The sequence below is a fragment of the Vigna umbellata genome, chromosome 2 (genome assembly GCF_029865625.1).
Source record: "Vigna umbellata cultivar VRB3 chromosome 2, Vumbellata_1.0, whole genome shotgun sequence".
Lineage (NCBI taxonomy): Eukaryota > Viridiplantae > Streptophyta > Magnoliopsida > Fabales > Fabaceae > Vigna > Vigna umbellata.
In genome coordinates this window covers 49,331,126-49,348,612 of record NC_142166.1, presented here as the reverse complement: position 1 = coordinate 49,348,612, position 17,487 = coordinate 49,331,126, and the positions used below count along the sequence as shown (strand labels likewise).

The window sequence follows — 17,487 nt, the reverse complement described above, 5'->3', positions numbered from 1 at the left end:
CGTTGGCTTCACGGGTACTCGACCAATCGGCCTTATAGGATCTTCCACAAAACTTAGGGAACGTTCAAAACCGAACGGCAAAAACAGTCCCCCATGGACTATAAATCAAAGACACTCCCCCATGGACTATAAATAAAAAACAGTACCCCATAGACTATAAATCAAAGACACTCCCCCATGGACTATAAACCGAGCAGTAAAGACAATCCCCCATGAACTATAAATCAAAGACAGTCCCCCATGGACTATAAACCAAGCGGTAACGATAGTCCTCCCTGAATTATATAAACCAAGCGGTGAAGACAGTCTCTCATGGACTATCATCCGAATGATAAAGGCATTTCCCCGATGAACGCTCGCTCATACGCATTCACAAGTACACGGCCATTCGGCCTCAAAAGTGCTCAGCCATGCAGCCTCACAAGTACTAGACCGTTCGACTTCACAGACATTCGACCATTTGGTCCAAAAAGTATTCAGTCAGTCGAATTCATATTGTAGGTAAACAAAAAGGCTATCAAAGTCACTAGTCAACATAGGAAAAAAGTTCTAAGAAGAACTCCCATCACAAGCCGATCGACCAATAGAACACGGACGACCTTCCCCAAGCTCATATAAGTCCTATACTTAACCTTGGTTAAAGCCAAAGGGTTAACTCGGACTTGGGGGACATGTATAGTATGATATCTAGGCCGAACAGTTAGCATCCAAGACCGATCGGTCTATCTACTATAGCAGCACTCATCGCTAACAACGCTCGTCAGCACGACCACAAACCGCAACAGCGCTCGTCAACCAGACAACGCTCGTCGGCCAGGTCAAACCGCGACAACGCTCGTCAATTATGTAGATACCGAACGGTCATACACTCAGCACCGTTCGGTCACCACTAACAGTCAAAGATATATGATTAAAAGATATTTATAAAGCTGTTTATGAGCAACCGCTCGAATTTTAAGGAAAATCTGTTTTCAATCGTCCTGATTTTAAGGTAAGTCTGTTTGGCTTGTGACAACTTATAAATACAAGGTCAGGAACATTAACTAGGTAGGCTCAATTTACATTCCAAAACATTTCATTTACATTCTACTCATGCTCTAATGAGTTCATAATACTCAATTACCATAATATCCATTTGTGAGCAACAACTCCTTCAACAGACGCCTAACTTGAGCGTCGAACCTTTTGCAGATACCTCCCTCCTCGGCTCGGGCTTGAAGAACTTGGAGCAGAAGATTAGTCACATCAGAAATGTTAGTGTCTCGGTCTCACAAAAATAAACAAAATAAGAAACTCGTATAAAAATATCCAAATAAAACTTAATTAATTTTTTTATTATATAACATTCGGTAAGAATACCAGTTATTTATCTTAATCACAACATCAATCAAATGATCTAAACCCAATGCCATTTATTGAATTGTGTTTTAACTTCTATATTAACCTAAAAAGTGCATTTAAAAAAATATATATTATGAAGTTATATTTATAGACATAAGTTGTTTTAAAATACAAACAATATAGTTGATTCAGTCTGACTTTGTTGAAGTTTGGCTTGTATAGGCTCAATTAAATTTTATTAAATATCCAATTTATTTTATTGAATTTTAGATTGAAATTGGATGTTGAAAAAATCTACTCAAAGGACTATTACACTATTTTCCAAGCAAAATATTCAAATACATTTTGATTTTACAATTAAAAAGTTCACTTAAACAATAACTTTTCCACTGCAAAATACTTTTGCTTATTTAAAATGGACTTCTTTACTTATGAAGCAGAGTGAGAATGACAGACGTTTGATTTAGTTTTATATGCCCTCGCCATTCATGAGCGCTCAATCACCTTTATTTTATTCGTTTAATAGCAATAATCAAAGTTATCAACATTAATTATTATAAAATGATGACGTCTGACCTTATAAATGCCCATTTCCTCCCACTCCTGCAATCACCAAAAATATCGAAACAAAAAAAGAAAATGCAGACAAGTAGATCTTCCGCGCCTACGATCCTCATCGTGCTCTTCACGGTCTTCACAGTGTCTTCCGCGTTGGACCTGTCCATAATCTCATACGACAGAACCACCTACGCCGACAAGACAGCCCGGAGAAGCGACAAGGAGGTGAGAACCATATACGAGGAGTGGCTTGTGAAGAATGGCAAGCTGCATACCACCCTCGACCAGAAAGAGAAGAGGTTTCAGATTTTCAAAGACAACCTCAAGTTTATCGACGACCACAATGCTGAAAACCGGACATACAGGGTTGGACTGAACCGGTTCGCCGATCTTAGCAACGATGAATACCGGTCCAAGTACCTGACAACCAAGATTAACCCCCTGAGGATGATGGCAAAGCCAAGTAACCGTTACGCTGGGCGCGTGGATGACAACTTGCCGGAATCTGTTGATTGGAGGAAAGAAGGTGCTGTGGTGAGAGTCAAAGACCAAGCAGAGTGCGGTAAGTACTGTACTCTACTATTATATTAGTATTGCATACTTTCTTTTCTTCTTATTCTCTGTTCTCTTACACTCCTTTGACCAATAATTTATCTATTCTTCTCCCATGTTTTTCTTGAGAACATTATATTTTAAGTTTGGATAATATTTTATAGTTATGATAACTGGCTTATATTAAGTTAAAGCATTCCTTTAATTATTTGATGTTTTTAATATAATAGTAAAGTTAATTTAAAAATAAAGATGAAAATGATAAATTTAAGTGTAAGAAATTAAAATGTCAAGTATATTTATAAAGATGAAAGAAGACTGATTTAAATAGTCATTTTCTTAAACTAGTTGTTTCCTCAAATTAGATTTGAAATTAAAACAAAAGGGTATGTTTTTTAAATTAATACAAATTAAATGTAAGTACTTAATACATAAGATCGGTATAAAACGCATGTCTCCTTTCTCGTGATACGACATTTCACCTTCAAGTTATGTTCCTATTTACAGTTAAAATTACAGTGTATATATACTTTATTTGTTCCTACTCCAATGAAAAAATGAATTTAGTAATAATATTTTGTGTAGTTCTAATAAAGGCGTTTAAGACTAAATTAAACAAGACTCAAACTTATAAATCTAATTTTTATAGAATAGTCTTCAATCTCGCACCCAAGATTTCTTAGATATTAAAGTCCTCCATAACACTTTCCTTATATGATAAATTTATTTAATGTAGTCCATTTTCATTTTCTTATCCTAAAACTTTGGTAAGATTTTAAAAAAGATTTGGATTGTATTTCATGGTAGCTTTGTTTTCGATGTTATTGGAACCGTGTATAAACTTAAAAACTACTGTTTTTCTGATACAGATGGTTGCTGGGCATTCTCAGCAATTGCCGCAGTGGAAGGGATTAACAAGATAGTAACAGGCAATCTAACTGCATTATCAGAGCAAGAACTGTTGGACTGTGACAGAACAGTAAACGCAGGTTGTAGTGGCGGACTTGTGGACTATGCCTTCGAGTACATTATAAACAATGGTGGCATTGACACCGAAGATGATTACCCCTTTCAAGGCGCTGATGGTATATGCGATCAATATAAGGTTCGTTTTTAACTCTATTATTTGTTAATTTGGTTAATGTTTTCAATAGGTTGCAGCTATTGCTTATATACTTTTTTTCTCATCTTTAGCAAAATGCTAGAGCTGTTACAATTGATGGTTATGAACGTGTTCCTGCCTATGATGAGTTAGCCTTGAAAAAGGCAGTAGCAAATCAACCGGTGAGCGTTGCCATTGAAGCATATGGCAGAGAGTTTCAGTTATATGAATCTGTAAGTTTGTAATCAATTTTATCTGAAAAGTATAACCTACATTCTTCTGAGTAAACATTGCTTCTTGATTCCTGGAGTCATATTATGAATTTATTTGTCTGCATTTTACTAGGGTATATTCACAGGAACATGTGGTACTTTTATCGATCATGGTGTAGCAGCTGTTGGTTACGGCACAGAAAATGGAACTGACTATTGGATCGTGAAGAATTCATGGGGTGAGAAATGGGGAGAAGCAGGTTATGTAAGAATGGAACGCAATATAGCAGAAGACACTGCAGGGAAGTGCGGAATTGCGATTCTGTCACTCTATCCCATAAAGAGTGGCCAAAATCTCTCAAACCCTGTCAACCCACTGGGAATTTACATGTAGGAACAAGATGAACTTAAGCAAACGATGACCAACTTAGTTCTCATTTTCGATTTTTTTATCTTTCTGTGAAAAAAACAAACACCACAAAATGTTTTGGCATAGGAATACCGCACGGCGAATTAATGGTATGCCATTTCACTCTACTGTTGGATGATGCATCATTATATGTGATAGAAATCTGAATCAGCAAACATGCGTTGCTTATTATTAGTTTCATACTTGTTAGTTTCGAATTCTAGAGTAGTAAAGTTCGAATAAAGTTGGATATTTTACGATTTAAAGTATAACATGTCGGACATATTTGTAGCTGTTAAGATCATTGGATTTTTATTTTAAGTTTTAGATAGTATACATAGTGCTAAAGTTCGAATTAGATTGACGAGAGAATAAAAAAAAAGTTTAAGAATCTTAGAAGCGCAGACAATCATTAATAAAAGTTTAATTATAAAAACTCAAGGGCAGTTGGTTTTACTAATAATGATCACTGATTAACCTCCTTTATCAGAGTTTCGTTTCTTTCTTAGTATATGCCCAACAATTTTGAACCCTTTTTTCAAGTTTTAACCTCTAAAGAAATTCATTTTATAATATTAGAATAAGAGATATTGCATGATTTATTTTGTAATTTTTTTCTAGTAATTCTAATTTAGTTTCTTACTTTTCTCTTTGTTTATGCTTTTAGGAAATAGCAGAAATACTAAATAAAAGAGTTTTAGATTTCTGTCTTTAGAGGTGGAAGAGGCCCATGAAAAAATAAGTTGGATTTTTCCTCCTCTCTGTATCTAAGAATACGAGAAGAATATCAGGGTGTAAACTCAAATACCATTTATTTAGCTGAAAACGGCTATTCCAAACTAACAGACCTCGTAATTGAAGCAACTCCACAAGATATCATTCTAAACAGACACATATTAAAGAAGATATTTTCCAGGAAACATTGAGCCTCGAATGGAATGATAAGGAATTGTGTAAGAAGTAGTGAAGTTTAACGCAAGGCGCAGTATAAATGGGTCCAGATAGTAATTCCTGACAAGAATATCTAAGAAAGTGTGTCTGTGAGAGTTTGTGTACACATGAATTCACACACGTAACTTTCACACACTCGAGTTGTCAAGGAAACAGTACTGTGTTGGGGACCAGGGCTCAAATACCAATTGTCGCACAGAGCAGCTTGACGTTGAGTTGCTGACTTCAATTATCACTCCCTTCTTCACTCTCCTTTTCAACACAGCCCCACGAGATGGAACACCACACTTCAAACCATACCCTACCATCTCCATCATCTCCCCACCACGCTATTCTCATCTCTAGCCACACACCCTTCCTTTATTCATCTTAATACCATATTATTTCCCCTTTAATTTTCAATTATTGCGTCCTATTAACTTTCTAGCAGGGAGTTAGGCACCATCCATATCTTTTTGACATGATACAAAAAGTTCCACTGCTTAATCAAGTTCTGTTCTAGATAATGTCTGCTTTGCATTCATCATTACATAAATGCGCGCAGAAAGAAACACCAACAGTGATCGCTATGATTGATAGATTGTCGGCCACCAATAAACATACCACAATACATAGTGCCCACCACACAAAATAAATAGCTTACCGTTTTCTTAATCTATACTAACTACTCTGATTAAGTGTCATTACGGTCGAATCCATGCTACTCGTTCAAGGAAGGAACCTTTCCCTTGTGATCACCGTCATGGGTAGGATAAAATTCGCAGTCCTCGATCTTCACTCTCTCGATGGTGCTGCTCTGTGTCCCAGAATTAGGGACTTGATTATGCAGTGGGATTCCAGATGGTAACTTCGATAGCAAAGCTCCAAAACTGCAAGGCATGGTTGGTAATGGTAATGGTAATGGTAATGGTAATTGTAAAGGTGGAGAACCTGAACAAAGAGATGGGCCTGGTGCTCCGATTTGAGGGTTGTTCCAGGCCATGTCATATGGAGGCATTCCATTGCTTTCTATGAAACTGGGCTTCACAATGTATGGATGTTGAATCGGTAGGTATGATCTTTGAATACCAAACACACCCGGTATGCTTTGGAGGTAGCTGAATTGTCTTTGTATGCTGATCACCAGATTCAGGTCCTCTGCAATCTGAAGAACTTGTGGACTGATTAATAATATGGAGATATTGCAAAAATTGGGAAACACCAGGGGTGAGAAAGTGATGCACCTTGTTAAAAGAACCCAATTGCACAATGCCTTCTCTGACTGCTATTATGACTATACTCTACCAAAGTGAATTATAATTGTTAGAAGTCATTAGCTTTTTGTATTGTGTGGAGTTTGTGAACGAATTTTTACCAACCTGAATCCCTGAATTGAACTGAGACTCCCATGCCTTTGGTTGCTGTTAAGTATCATCAAGACAAATACAATGAATATTAAAAAAAGAAAGAAAAGGGTGAAGAGATGGGCGAAAGGTGGAGAAATATATTACACATTTCAATTATTTCTGTTTATAACAATGACTTCTTACAGGCTCTACCGAAGTGTTCCATGTAGCAATATAGCTAGCTTCACACTCGTTGTTGTGACTCTCGTTGTAAACCCATTTGTGACCATTATCTGCGGCAACTTTTCCCACTAGTCTGCAGATATATAGAGATCAAAATATAGATTATCTTGCCCCTCTTGCATCACTTGAAATTTGCAATGCTACTTTTGGAAAACAGAGGAAAAGATAATGAATCTTGTTATGGCAAGAAAATGTAAAGGTAATGTCAACGCTCACCCCTCTCCATAATTGTAAACCTCATGGGACATTTTGAAGAATACGTCAGCTCCAAATCTACCGTTCAAATAACCACTACCACTCTTCCTCTGTTCGCATTCGTTAAAATCGCAGAACCCATCTTCCCAGACAAGAATCCTAACCAAGGAAACCTTCTTTCTGTTGATAAAAGAAGAACTCTACAAAAACGAAACATTTGCAAAGTTGCATACAAAATTACCAGTTCCTTTTATTTCCTTTGGAGAGATCAAGCGCAGTTCCTCCAAATTCCCACCTATGGGAAACCAGACAAAGAAAACTCATCAGCAACAGAATAAGTTATTTATAATTTAAAAATAGAAGCCGTCAGTAAAATTTGAATGAGCGACTGATTTTTGTTTTGGTTATAGTGTTTGACATTGTTGTTGTACGTAGCACATGCATTAGTTATGACCTTGGTGGAGGAAAGTTTCGAGGCAGTATCCTCCAGAAGACAGCATAAACCCACTTAGAAGAATTGGAAGAATTGGAAGAAGTGCAAATGGTTCTGAGAGTCTGCTGCAAGAGACAGTTAAGCAAAGGTAATCCACTTTCCATCTTCTAAGGACAAGGAGTAAAGAGAGTGGGGAAATGAATGGGGGCAACAAGATTAAAATTTAAAAGGCAATATGCAAACAAACTGAGGATGGTACCCACTGGCCTCTTGCAAGCACCAACACTCACACACCCTTCTAAAAGACAATTCAACTTGTTCTAATTTTACAGTGGGACCTTAGCCTTCACATTTCCCTTTCCTCTTTCCATGATTGGTGAAGGCATTTATAACAAAATTTATATCCTCATACTCAATTGGTTACACTTTGATATTTCCACTGCAATAGCAGTATCATGCGTAGGAAACCCTTATTTATCATATGCTTCCTTCACTTGTCACTTTTTAACCCTTCGCATTTCTTCTCCTCCTTCATTTCTCTGTATTGATAAGATATTGTCATTGTATGTCAAACTTTCTAAATTTACTTTTGATACGTTGGAACAGGTAATTAGAGTTAAATGTAGTGATGGGGTTCCTGCTAGCGTTGTCTGTAGTGGAAATGGTCCTGTTGTTGGATGATAATTGATTTCAGCACTTGGTGTTCCACCCGTAGTAACAAAGTGGCTTTTCTTTTGGGGCATGATGGACCTTCTAAACATGGGGCCATAACCCCTTCTTCACTTAATATTACTACGACTTAAGTGTTGTACTTGGACAAAAACCACAAGTTTAAGCCTTCAATATATCAATGTCCCTTCAATCTAACTTCTTTCCGTCTCCTAATTATCTTTTTAGTCAAGATAATTATTCTTATCCTGCCTAATACAAGTTTATTTTAGTATAATCAGTTAATTAGATGAATTTACACACATGTTCATCTCCCCACTTTAAAACTCATTCTACCATATTCTATATTACACAAACTCATACTCTTCAATTATCACTTGTTGATAAAAATAGATTAGTATATATTTTGATTCTCTAGCAACCTTGAAAAACATTTCTTTCAACTTATAACTCTAAAGTAACCTATCGAGTAGTCGAGTGGTCAGACTAAATTGAAATTAATACTAAATTGAAATTAATACTGAATTGAAATTAATACTGAAAGTAATAATGTTAAATCTAAGCAAAATCATTATTAATTGGGTTATAATTTTAATTTGAAATCCATCTCGATGTTTATAAATATAGGTTTCTAGTATCGTAATAGGTTGGTTACACCTAAATATTATCAAACTCTTACTTTAACATCGAATGCTTCCTAGATTAACTCTTTCTTAGACCAAATAGTACAAAGCTTCTAATGAAAAAGAATTGTGGCCGTACTTAAAGTTGAAAAACTATATAAAAAAAGGTTTAATCTCAAAAAAAATACTTAGATTGACTTAAAAATTTAATATAAAAGGTGATAAACGAGAGTAAAAAAAAATAATCTGGAAGCAATCGTCCTTTCAAAAAGAAAAAAATCCAAATGTGTAACGAGATAGAATTTAAATTCTTATTGAGTGTTTTATATTTTTATGTTAACTTTTTTTTATCTTTTAAAATATATCTAGACACTAACTTACTGATTTTAATGTTCTAGAATATATTAAAAACTATTTTAGTACACCAACATTAATTGTATTTTAAAAATTCAGCATATGAATAACATAGAAAAAATCTAATAAAAATCCAAATTTCTTACCTAACTTTATACATTCCAATCGCTCCCGGTCCACTGCCTCAATAATTTCAGGGCACTTTTTTAAACAATCCCATATTTTCTTTTCACACCTGTAATACAAGAAATGACTTATATATTCTTCACATAAAAATTCATAATCAATTGAAACTATATTCTAAATCTAAATTACTTAATGTAATTAGAATAGACTTTAAGGTTATAAAATTTAAAATATTATTTTAAATTACATAATCTGTTATATAATTTTGTAATTATAACGTAACTCTGAATTATAAAATCTCAAATATGATTATACGATTATAGATTATACAATGTAAAATATAGTTTCATATTAAACAATAGGTGTTACTCCTACCACCACCACATTTTCTCCCTCCACCTCCCCAATTCTATTACATATTTTTTGAATTACAAAACTAACCTTTTATAATTATAAAAATAACTTTTTTACTTTTTAATCCTAATTATTTACTTTAACCCTAAAATCTATCTTTCTACCCCTTCTCACGACCTCCCAACTCTCTCATATTCTCACCCAAACTCCATCACATCCGTTTTTCATCTTTCATTTTTTTTTCATATCCGTTTTCTTCTTCCTTCAGCGGTTCGACGGTGTATACTAATAACAATAAAAATCCTCAAAAATACATTATTAAAATACATCAAAATATATTCAAAAATAATATATCAAAAAATATAAATTATATTATTTAAATATCTTCAAAATTAATATAAAAAAAACTGTAAAATATAACCGTATAATTTTTAAACTGATGTTGACATCCGTTGATTGATGCTCACATCCATTTAAAGATTATACAGTTTATATTTTAGGATTTTATTACGCACCTTCACGCCTCTGAACCAGCACCTTGAAGCACCACCGCACTGAATTGTTTTCCCCACTTTCAATCTTACTAAATACAAAGTCCACCACACTCTCACGTCACAATGGTGGAACATGAGAGACAACCTAAGGATAGTGGAACGTAAGAGACAATCCGGGAAAAATAATAAAGAAAAAGAGAGAAAAATGATAAAGAGAATGAATGTCCACGTAAAATTTTAAATAATATTAACCATAAAATTTTAATAAGTGTAAAATAGAAATAAAAAAATAAACATAAGGGTAAAAGAGAAATGGAATGGTGGAGGAAGTTGTGGTGGTGGAGGCCCTCTCTATAATTTGAAACCACAATTCAAAACTATACTATATATGGATCATTCAATCTGAACACAAATATACAACTCTGAATTGCTAAACCTGAATATAGATTTAAAAACCCAATTCAAGTTACCTGATTCGTAAATCATTATTAGAATAACAATTACAAATTTCTGAAAATAATAAATTCATAATGTATTTTCATATAAACTATTCCAAAACTTATTCATGTAACCCAGAAGATCTTTATTTTATCTAAAGAACACACCTAAATATTTTGGTAAATGGATTAATAGCGTGGGAAAAGGAAAAACGAAAACAGAGAAAAAAATGTCTTATGTAAAACATTAAACCGTAGTTTTCGTTCTTAAATATCAAATCAAATAAAAAATATTTTTTAGTATCATTTTAATTCCTAAAAATATTATAACATTATTATTCAAATTAAAATAATTATAGTTTTTCAATTTCAATTAAATTTCCAGATATATTTTTTAAATATGTCAATTCTAGATTCTAAAGTAACAATATCTCACATTTTTTTAACTAAGAAAATGGATATTCACTCGTGTTTCAACACGTGTTGTGTAAAATAATATAAGTTGATATGTGGAAAAACTTCATTTGTTTTATAACTAAATGTGTTTTTAGTTTCTTTTATTTCTTTAACCGTTGATACAAAATCATTTAGCTAATATATAAGTAAAAAAATTCAAACATTTATGTTATTTTTTTATTTCTCAAAATTAATTTTGACTAATAATAATCATCTGAATTATTATATAGTTAATTATTCTTGCTAAATTTTAGAGATTTTATTTTGCATACATTATCTTCATTTTTTTTTCCAATTTTTATTCGTTCATCCGATTCGTTAAAATGTTAATATGTGTCACAAAAATAATCAAAAATAAATAAACCGTAACGATATTTCGTTTTTTAAAATAAATCTTTTTAATATTTTTATATTTTATATTAGAGATTTCAAAATGCTAACACTTAGCCAATTTGATTTTTGGGGTTAGGTGGAAAAAAAAATGTGAGTTAAATTAATTCTGTCGTACTTAACTTCGATAGAAGCATAACTAACAACTGTTTATTATTTTTTTATCATTTTTCTAAAGTTTTCATTATAACTATTTAATAGGTACATTCCTTCCATTCGAAAAATAATATGAAATCAATATAATTATTTTCATGATATCCTGTATATATTATTTTTATAATAAACACAATTATAATATACACAAATCTCATTAAATGTAATATATATAGAAATAATAAATTAAATGAAATATAATTTATTCTTATTTTTAATTGTGTATATTGATATATTATTTTTATAAATATTAAAATAATGTTTAAATAAAATTTTTAATATAATTTAAATAATTTAAATATTTAATTTATTTGTTTGTTAAATTATATACGTAAATTCATACTTTAATTTGTAAATTTTATAATAATATTTAGTGAATCAGTGAAAACTTTTATTATAGTGTTATAAACAAAATGAGTTAAGTTAATTTAATTTAATTGTATGCAATAATTATATAAAATAAAAACCTGAGTGACAAGTGGTATTATATTATATTATATTATATCATATTATATTATATTATTTTATATATATATATATATATATATATATATATATATTCGTCATACATTATTAATTAACTAAAAAATAAATTGCGTTAAAATTGAGAAAAAATAACGATAAAATAGGAAAAAGAATTAAAAGATAAAATTTACAAAATAATAATAGTTGAATGTTAAATGTGGGCTTAACTCTTATGTATAGTGAAAGAAATAACTGAGAGTGTAAACAAGTTGTACAGTAGGTTAATGGAGAAGTTTTTTCTTATATATAATTCATAAGTCATAATAATAATAAAAGTAAAAATCGGTTTAACTAGAAATGCAAAACATGATTATCCTTTAGGTATTGTTAGGCGTGAAAGCATGAATGAATGAAAGAAAGTTGTGTCTGGGTGACCTCTTCAAATGGATCGGGTATAATAGGGCTGGGTATGTGCAAGTCACGGTGGCTGCAACATAGACGCACTGTTCGGTGCCCACATAGGACGTGCTGCTCATCCCTGTCTGTCACCCTTTCACACTTCCAAACCTTCACTATCTCCAACTTCGCACACCCACCACCCAACATCAACGCCGACACTCCCTCATCAGAAATAGGGCAACCCTCCATGTACACTTCTCTCAGCGCTCCACATTTCGCCGCCATGCATTTCATCTCACTGTCACCAACCGTTTCACTTCCACACACCGCCAATTGCTTCAAACCCTTGCAATTCGAAACCAACATTTCCAAACACTCTTTGCTCGGATTCACGCCAATCAGGACCAGTTGCTCAACATTAACGCAATACTCAGCGACACCCATCAAACCTCTGCTACCTATTTCCTCCATGTCCCACCCAACACGAAGTTTTCTTAAACTCCTGTTGCAACCCTTTGCAACTGCAACCAGTCCTTTGTCAGTGCACTTAGGTGTCCTTGTCAGATGGAGAACTTCTAAATTCGAACATTTTGCAATCGCTTCCAAACCAATATCGCTGATTTCGAGCATCACGAGGTGGAGTTCCACTATGCCAGTAACCTCATTCGTCAACACATGAAAAAGAGTATTCAAGTCCCCGTGGCACCGGACGAGCTTCAATACCCGCAGATTCTTGGCGCCGAGAAAAGGATAGAATAAAACGGTGTCCTTGAGAGAAATGGCTTTGAGTTTCAGCTTTGGCAGTGCAACACTCGACGCGTTTTCTGTTCCACGAAAACCGTCGAGGGAGAGGTCTTCCAGAGCCTTGCAATGATCCATAAATGCCTTCATTCCTCCGCCTCCCAAAAAGTTGGACCTTAACTGCAACTTCTTCAAAGCCTTGCAATTCCTGGCGAGGAGATTGAGGTCTTGGTCGGTGAGAAAGCAGGAGGCCAGGACTTGGAGGCTCGTGAGATTAGGGCAGAGTTGGGAGATACGGATGAGAGTTTCGGCGCTGATGGTCTCGTCTTCGTAGCCGAAATATCTGAGACTGACTTCGGTGACGGTATTGAAGCGAAGGAAAAGAGAGGGGATGAAGTCAGAGAGATGTGATTCGGCGGTGAGGGAGAGAGAGTGACGATTGTGTCCATCCACCTTCAACCACCGCCGACACACAAGCGAACAACTGTTGCGATCGACGGTGTCAAGTAACCGGAAAACGGAAGCCAAACAGTCATCGGCAAGGTCATCAATACTGGTAGGTAAGCGTTTAGCCTTTTTGGAAGGGTAATACATTCCGTTGAAACCCATTATTTGCCTTCATCAGAGAAAGAGAATCCGATATTTGAACAAATTTTTTGAAGATATATTACGTGTTACTGTTTTACAGTTTCGTATCTTTGAAACAGATAATCACAAATCACATTAATAGTTTTCAAAAAATTATCAAAAAAAATTGTTAAAAAAACATTTTTCTAATAAAATATATACATTTTCTAAAATCGGTTTTCATAATAAGTTATCATTTTTAGCCGATTTTTCTCTCATCTAAAAAATGTTATATTTTCCAACTTTCAGTTGCATATCCTTTTATATCAATACTTCCCGTTTGAGTTCGCTTTTGTTTCTCAATTATGCATCTAAAATTTGAATCCTTCTAAAAATATTAGTTCTACGTTTTTATTTCTTTTTAAAAAAAAAAATCAATAGTTAGTATATCATATATTTACTAAATAGGAATTTTTTAAAACACGTCTGTGATGTATATTAATGTCAACTATTTATTCATGCAAATCTTAGCAACTGATTTTATCATCACTGACCCATATTTCAGCATATTCAATTAGTAATTGAATATTATATATATATATATATATATATATATATATATATATATATATATATATATATATATATATATATATATATTAATGATTGATCAAAGTTGTTTAATTTGGAAAATTTGAATCTGTATGTGTAAATATGTGGTGATAGCAATTCATGGAGTGATTCGAGACTCGTTATTACTTTTAGATGAACTTTTTCTTCGTATGTATTCTTAAAAGTAAATAATTTGTATTTATTGATACATTAAAAAATTTAAATAGTGATAGAATTTTGTGATAGGAAAGAATCCCTCACGAATATTTTGTTATATGTATTATGCACTGTAAGGGCCTAGAAAATTATAAGGCCATTGGGCCCAGTTGGGGGCAGCCAGACCCAAACTAAGGGAACATGACCTTAGCAAGGGTCTTTCTCCAAAAGTCAGATTCTTCTTTCTGTTTTTCTTTCTCACTCTAAAAAGAAACTCTTGTCCTAAAAGTTTTCTCTGCCTTCTCTCTAGATACCCAGAACCTTGAACCATAGAAAGTTGACTCTGGTGCTGCCTAAGTGTCTGTGGAGTAGGGGGTTTCGTTTCCAGGGAACAATTTCCTGTTCCGACCGGTAAGTTTCCTTTTTCCCCTTCTTTTTCACTGTTCTAGAACCTAAGGCATGTGAATTTGCTGGGTTCATGTACCTTGTACGTTTTCCTTCCATTCTCTGTCTATTTGGGCTCTAAGAGTTATGTTTTATCACCTATATGGTGATTTGTAGGTTCTGTCAAGTTCCGCTCTGTGTGGAGGGTACTGTTAGGGAACTCCAGTAGGATATACTGCTCATCTTCAAGGTAAGGGGAGCTAGTTATAATTTTGGATGATGTATGATATGCTTGTTTGATTTCTTTGATTTTTACTGTTCTGCTTGTTTGGTTGGATGGTTTAATGTATCTCCGATTGATTTCATGTGTGTTGTGATTAATACATCTTTGTTAATTGTTGAGTTCGGTTAGGCTTTCTTTTGGTCTCGTTCAGTTTTCATTGGGTTATCTGAAGAATGTTTTGTGAGCCATATGATAGGGATGTTAAGCACTTATGATAATGGGTGTTGTCTTGTTCAGTATATTCATGGTTTTAATTCTCTTTGAAAATATTGGTTACGTATGTGCTTTGTCTTGGGTGCTTATGGCCATGAATCTGGTTTTTGTGACATTTGCGGGATCATATAATCTTTAGAGAATCCATGGGTCTTATAGATTGGGGGAAAGTAAGATTAAAATTAGAAGTAGTCTATCAAATAAAAACTCTGGAAATAGTTAAGGTGGGCAGTGAGTGGATACCTGGACTGTTTCAGGTTGATTACGGTGAGCTAAGGGGGGGGCTGGGTATGTTTATTTGATTTAAAATCATATATACTGCATCTGATGCAAATCTGAGAAGGAGAGGATGAAAAAAATGGGGTTTCTGGAAATCTGGTGTTTCTGCATAATTCTGCAAAATTCCGCAGAATTCTGCAGAACGCGCGTTCGTCCAATTGCTAGACCAATTTAGCGTTCGGCCAAAATGTCATGAGTGTTCGGTCTTGTGCCCTGCGAGCGAGAGTTAGCGTTCGTCCTTGGCATGTGTTATGATAGTTTAGCGTCCGTCCTTGAGCCAGTGTTAGTGATCAGTTAGCGTTCGTCCTAGTGATGTTAGCGTTCGGTCTTGATCATGTGTTAAGTGATAATAGCGTTCGGTTTTATACTCTCAGGTAGCAAGTGTTAGCGTTCGTCCTAGTGATAGTAGCGTTTTGTATTGGTGCATTAGTGACGATTAGCGTTCGTTCTCGATGAGGTTCGTCCCCAGGTACTTTTCATAGGTAGCGTTCGGTCATGATGAGGCTGGATATTTGAGCGTTCGTCCAAACAGTACGCGATCCATTATGATGTTCGGTTTTAGCGTTCGGCCAATTTTGTTCAGTTTAATATGGCGTTCGGTTTTAGCGTTCGGCCAATTGTGTTCAATCTAATGGTGTGGGGTTTGAGCGTTCGTCCTAGCATGTTGATCTCACAGAGTTCGTGTAAGTAGTGTTCGGTTCCAAGTTCCTTGCTCTTGGGTTGAGTTAAACGTGTAACATGTTTGGAATGTATACTGTAATTTGATTTATGTGACAGTATGTGAATGCATGAGATATGTTTAAATTATTGTGATAATATGCTTGTGAATGTAAATGTAGAATTTGATTATGAGTTGGACATCTCGGGGAGAGATGGATGAAAGTGATATGTGGGGTGTTGTTGATGTTCTGTATAACTGTTTGGAGCTTTGAACTGGTATGTCTATCCCTACACTCGAAGCATTGTTCATACTCAGATAGAGGAGAGCAGTGTAAGTGGTGAGAGTAGAGGGAGGTCCTCGTCTATAGTCTTAGAGTTTAGACATAGACAGATTTGGGGGATTTACCTTGCATAGTGTTGGGGAGTGCCAACTGAACTACGCAAGTGCAAAGACGACCAATAGTTCGACAGTTATACTAATCCGGATTGAGTCGTGTGAGTGTTGGAGTCATGGTTTAAAGTGTTATGTATTAACTGTTTTATATGTACTAAGCATGATGATTACTAAGTGATTGAATAGTATGATTATTGCTTGTTTATTTAGCTCACCCTTGCTTCTGTGTTGTGTGTTGCTTGTGTATGTTTTCTTTGCGATGATCATCCGCTTGGATGGGAGCAGATGTTGTTGAGGAGATACCTTTGGAGCAAGAGCTAGAGGAGAATGATGCTGCTGCACAGTCTACTTAGGATTTAGATATTTAGACCTTTGGATATTAAATACTCTAAATTGTTTAAGTTTAACTATGTATTATGTTTTAGATGACTGTAATTTCGTGTTCAAATTGCAAGTCATATTCTAACTGTTCTCTTTATTGGGGATGTTGACTCCTAAATTATATGATGTGGTTGTTATATTTTGGGGTGTCACATGCACAGTTTGTTTCTTAATAAGGCAAAATATGATGTAAAATAGTGATTTTATGTAAATATTATAATATGATTTTATGTTATCGTTTCTATAATACAATAGTTGATTGATTATATAATTAAAATTTATTTCATAAACATTTTTTTTAAACGTATAACATTTAATTTGTAATGGTTAGGAAAGTTCTTGTATAGTGATAGGTAAAATAATGGTTTCTGGATAGATTTGTCTGAGTTCATATATATGAATATAACATTTTACTAATGTTACCATTAAAATGTTGCGAAGATAAAAATAATTAAAGATAAATGTTTTATAAAAATATAAACCTAGGAAAAAAAAGGAGAATAAAAATTAAATGCTAAAACATTTTAATTTAAAACATATAGCTAATATTCCAAAGATCTTTCATATTAGCTTTCA

The 17,487-nt window shown here is 33.9% G+C and overlaps 2 protein-coding genes, 1 long non-coding RNA gene and 1 pseudogene across 3 annotated transcripts; 2 read left to right on the top strand and 2 right to left on the bottom strand.

The window, feature by feature from the left end:
• The first annotated feature begins 1,941 nt into the window (after positions 1–1,941).
• Positions 1,942–4,375, top strand: LOC124839634 (cysteine proteinase mucunain-like). The gene is made up of 4 exons (XM_047315518.2): positions 1,942–2,461; positions 3,321–3,556; positions 3,646–3,786; positions 3,899–4,375. The coding sequence occupies exons 1-4, from the start codon at positions 1,981–1,983 to the stop codon at positions 4,157–4,159; spliced, it is 1,119 nt and encodes a 372-aa protein (XP_047171474.1). The 5' UTR covers positions 1,942–1,980; the 3' UTR covers positions 4,160–4,375.
• Positions 4,376–5,108: 733 nt separating this feature from the next.
• Positions 5,109–7,597, bottom strand: LOC124839635 (protein RICE SALT SENSITIVE 3-like). Its single transcript, XM_047315519.2, has 7 exons — positions 7,343–7,597; positions 7,130–7,183; positions 6,910–7,047; positions 6,655–6,766; positions 6,484–6,525; positions 6,349–6,405; positions 5,109–6,269 (listed from the first exon to the last, which is right to left on the bottom strand). Exons 1-7 carry the CDS (start codon positions 7,483–7,485, stop codon positions 5,826–5,828), a joined length of 990 nt encoding a protein of 329 aa, XP_047171475.2. The 5' UTR covers positions 7,486–7,597; the 3' UTR covers positions 5,109–5,825.
• A 4,632-nt stretch (positions 7,598–12,229) lies between these two features.
• On the bottom strand, positions 12,230–13,591 carry LOC124839629 (F-box protein SKIP2 pseudogene; annotated as a pseudogene).
• Positions 13,592–14,523: 932 nt separating this feature from the next.
• LOC148204191 (uncharacterized) lies at positions 14,524–17,188 on the top strand. Its single transcript, XR_015784015.1, has 3 exons — positions 14,524–14,728; positions 14,879–14,951; positions 16,816–17,188. It is a non-coding gene; the product is annotated as an uncharacterized LOC148204191 (long non-coding RNA).
• The last annotated feature ends 299 nt before the right edge of the window (positions 17,189–17,487 follow it).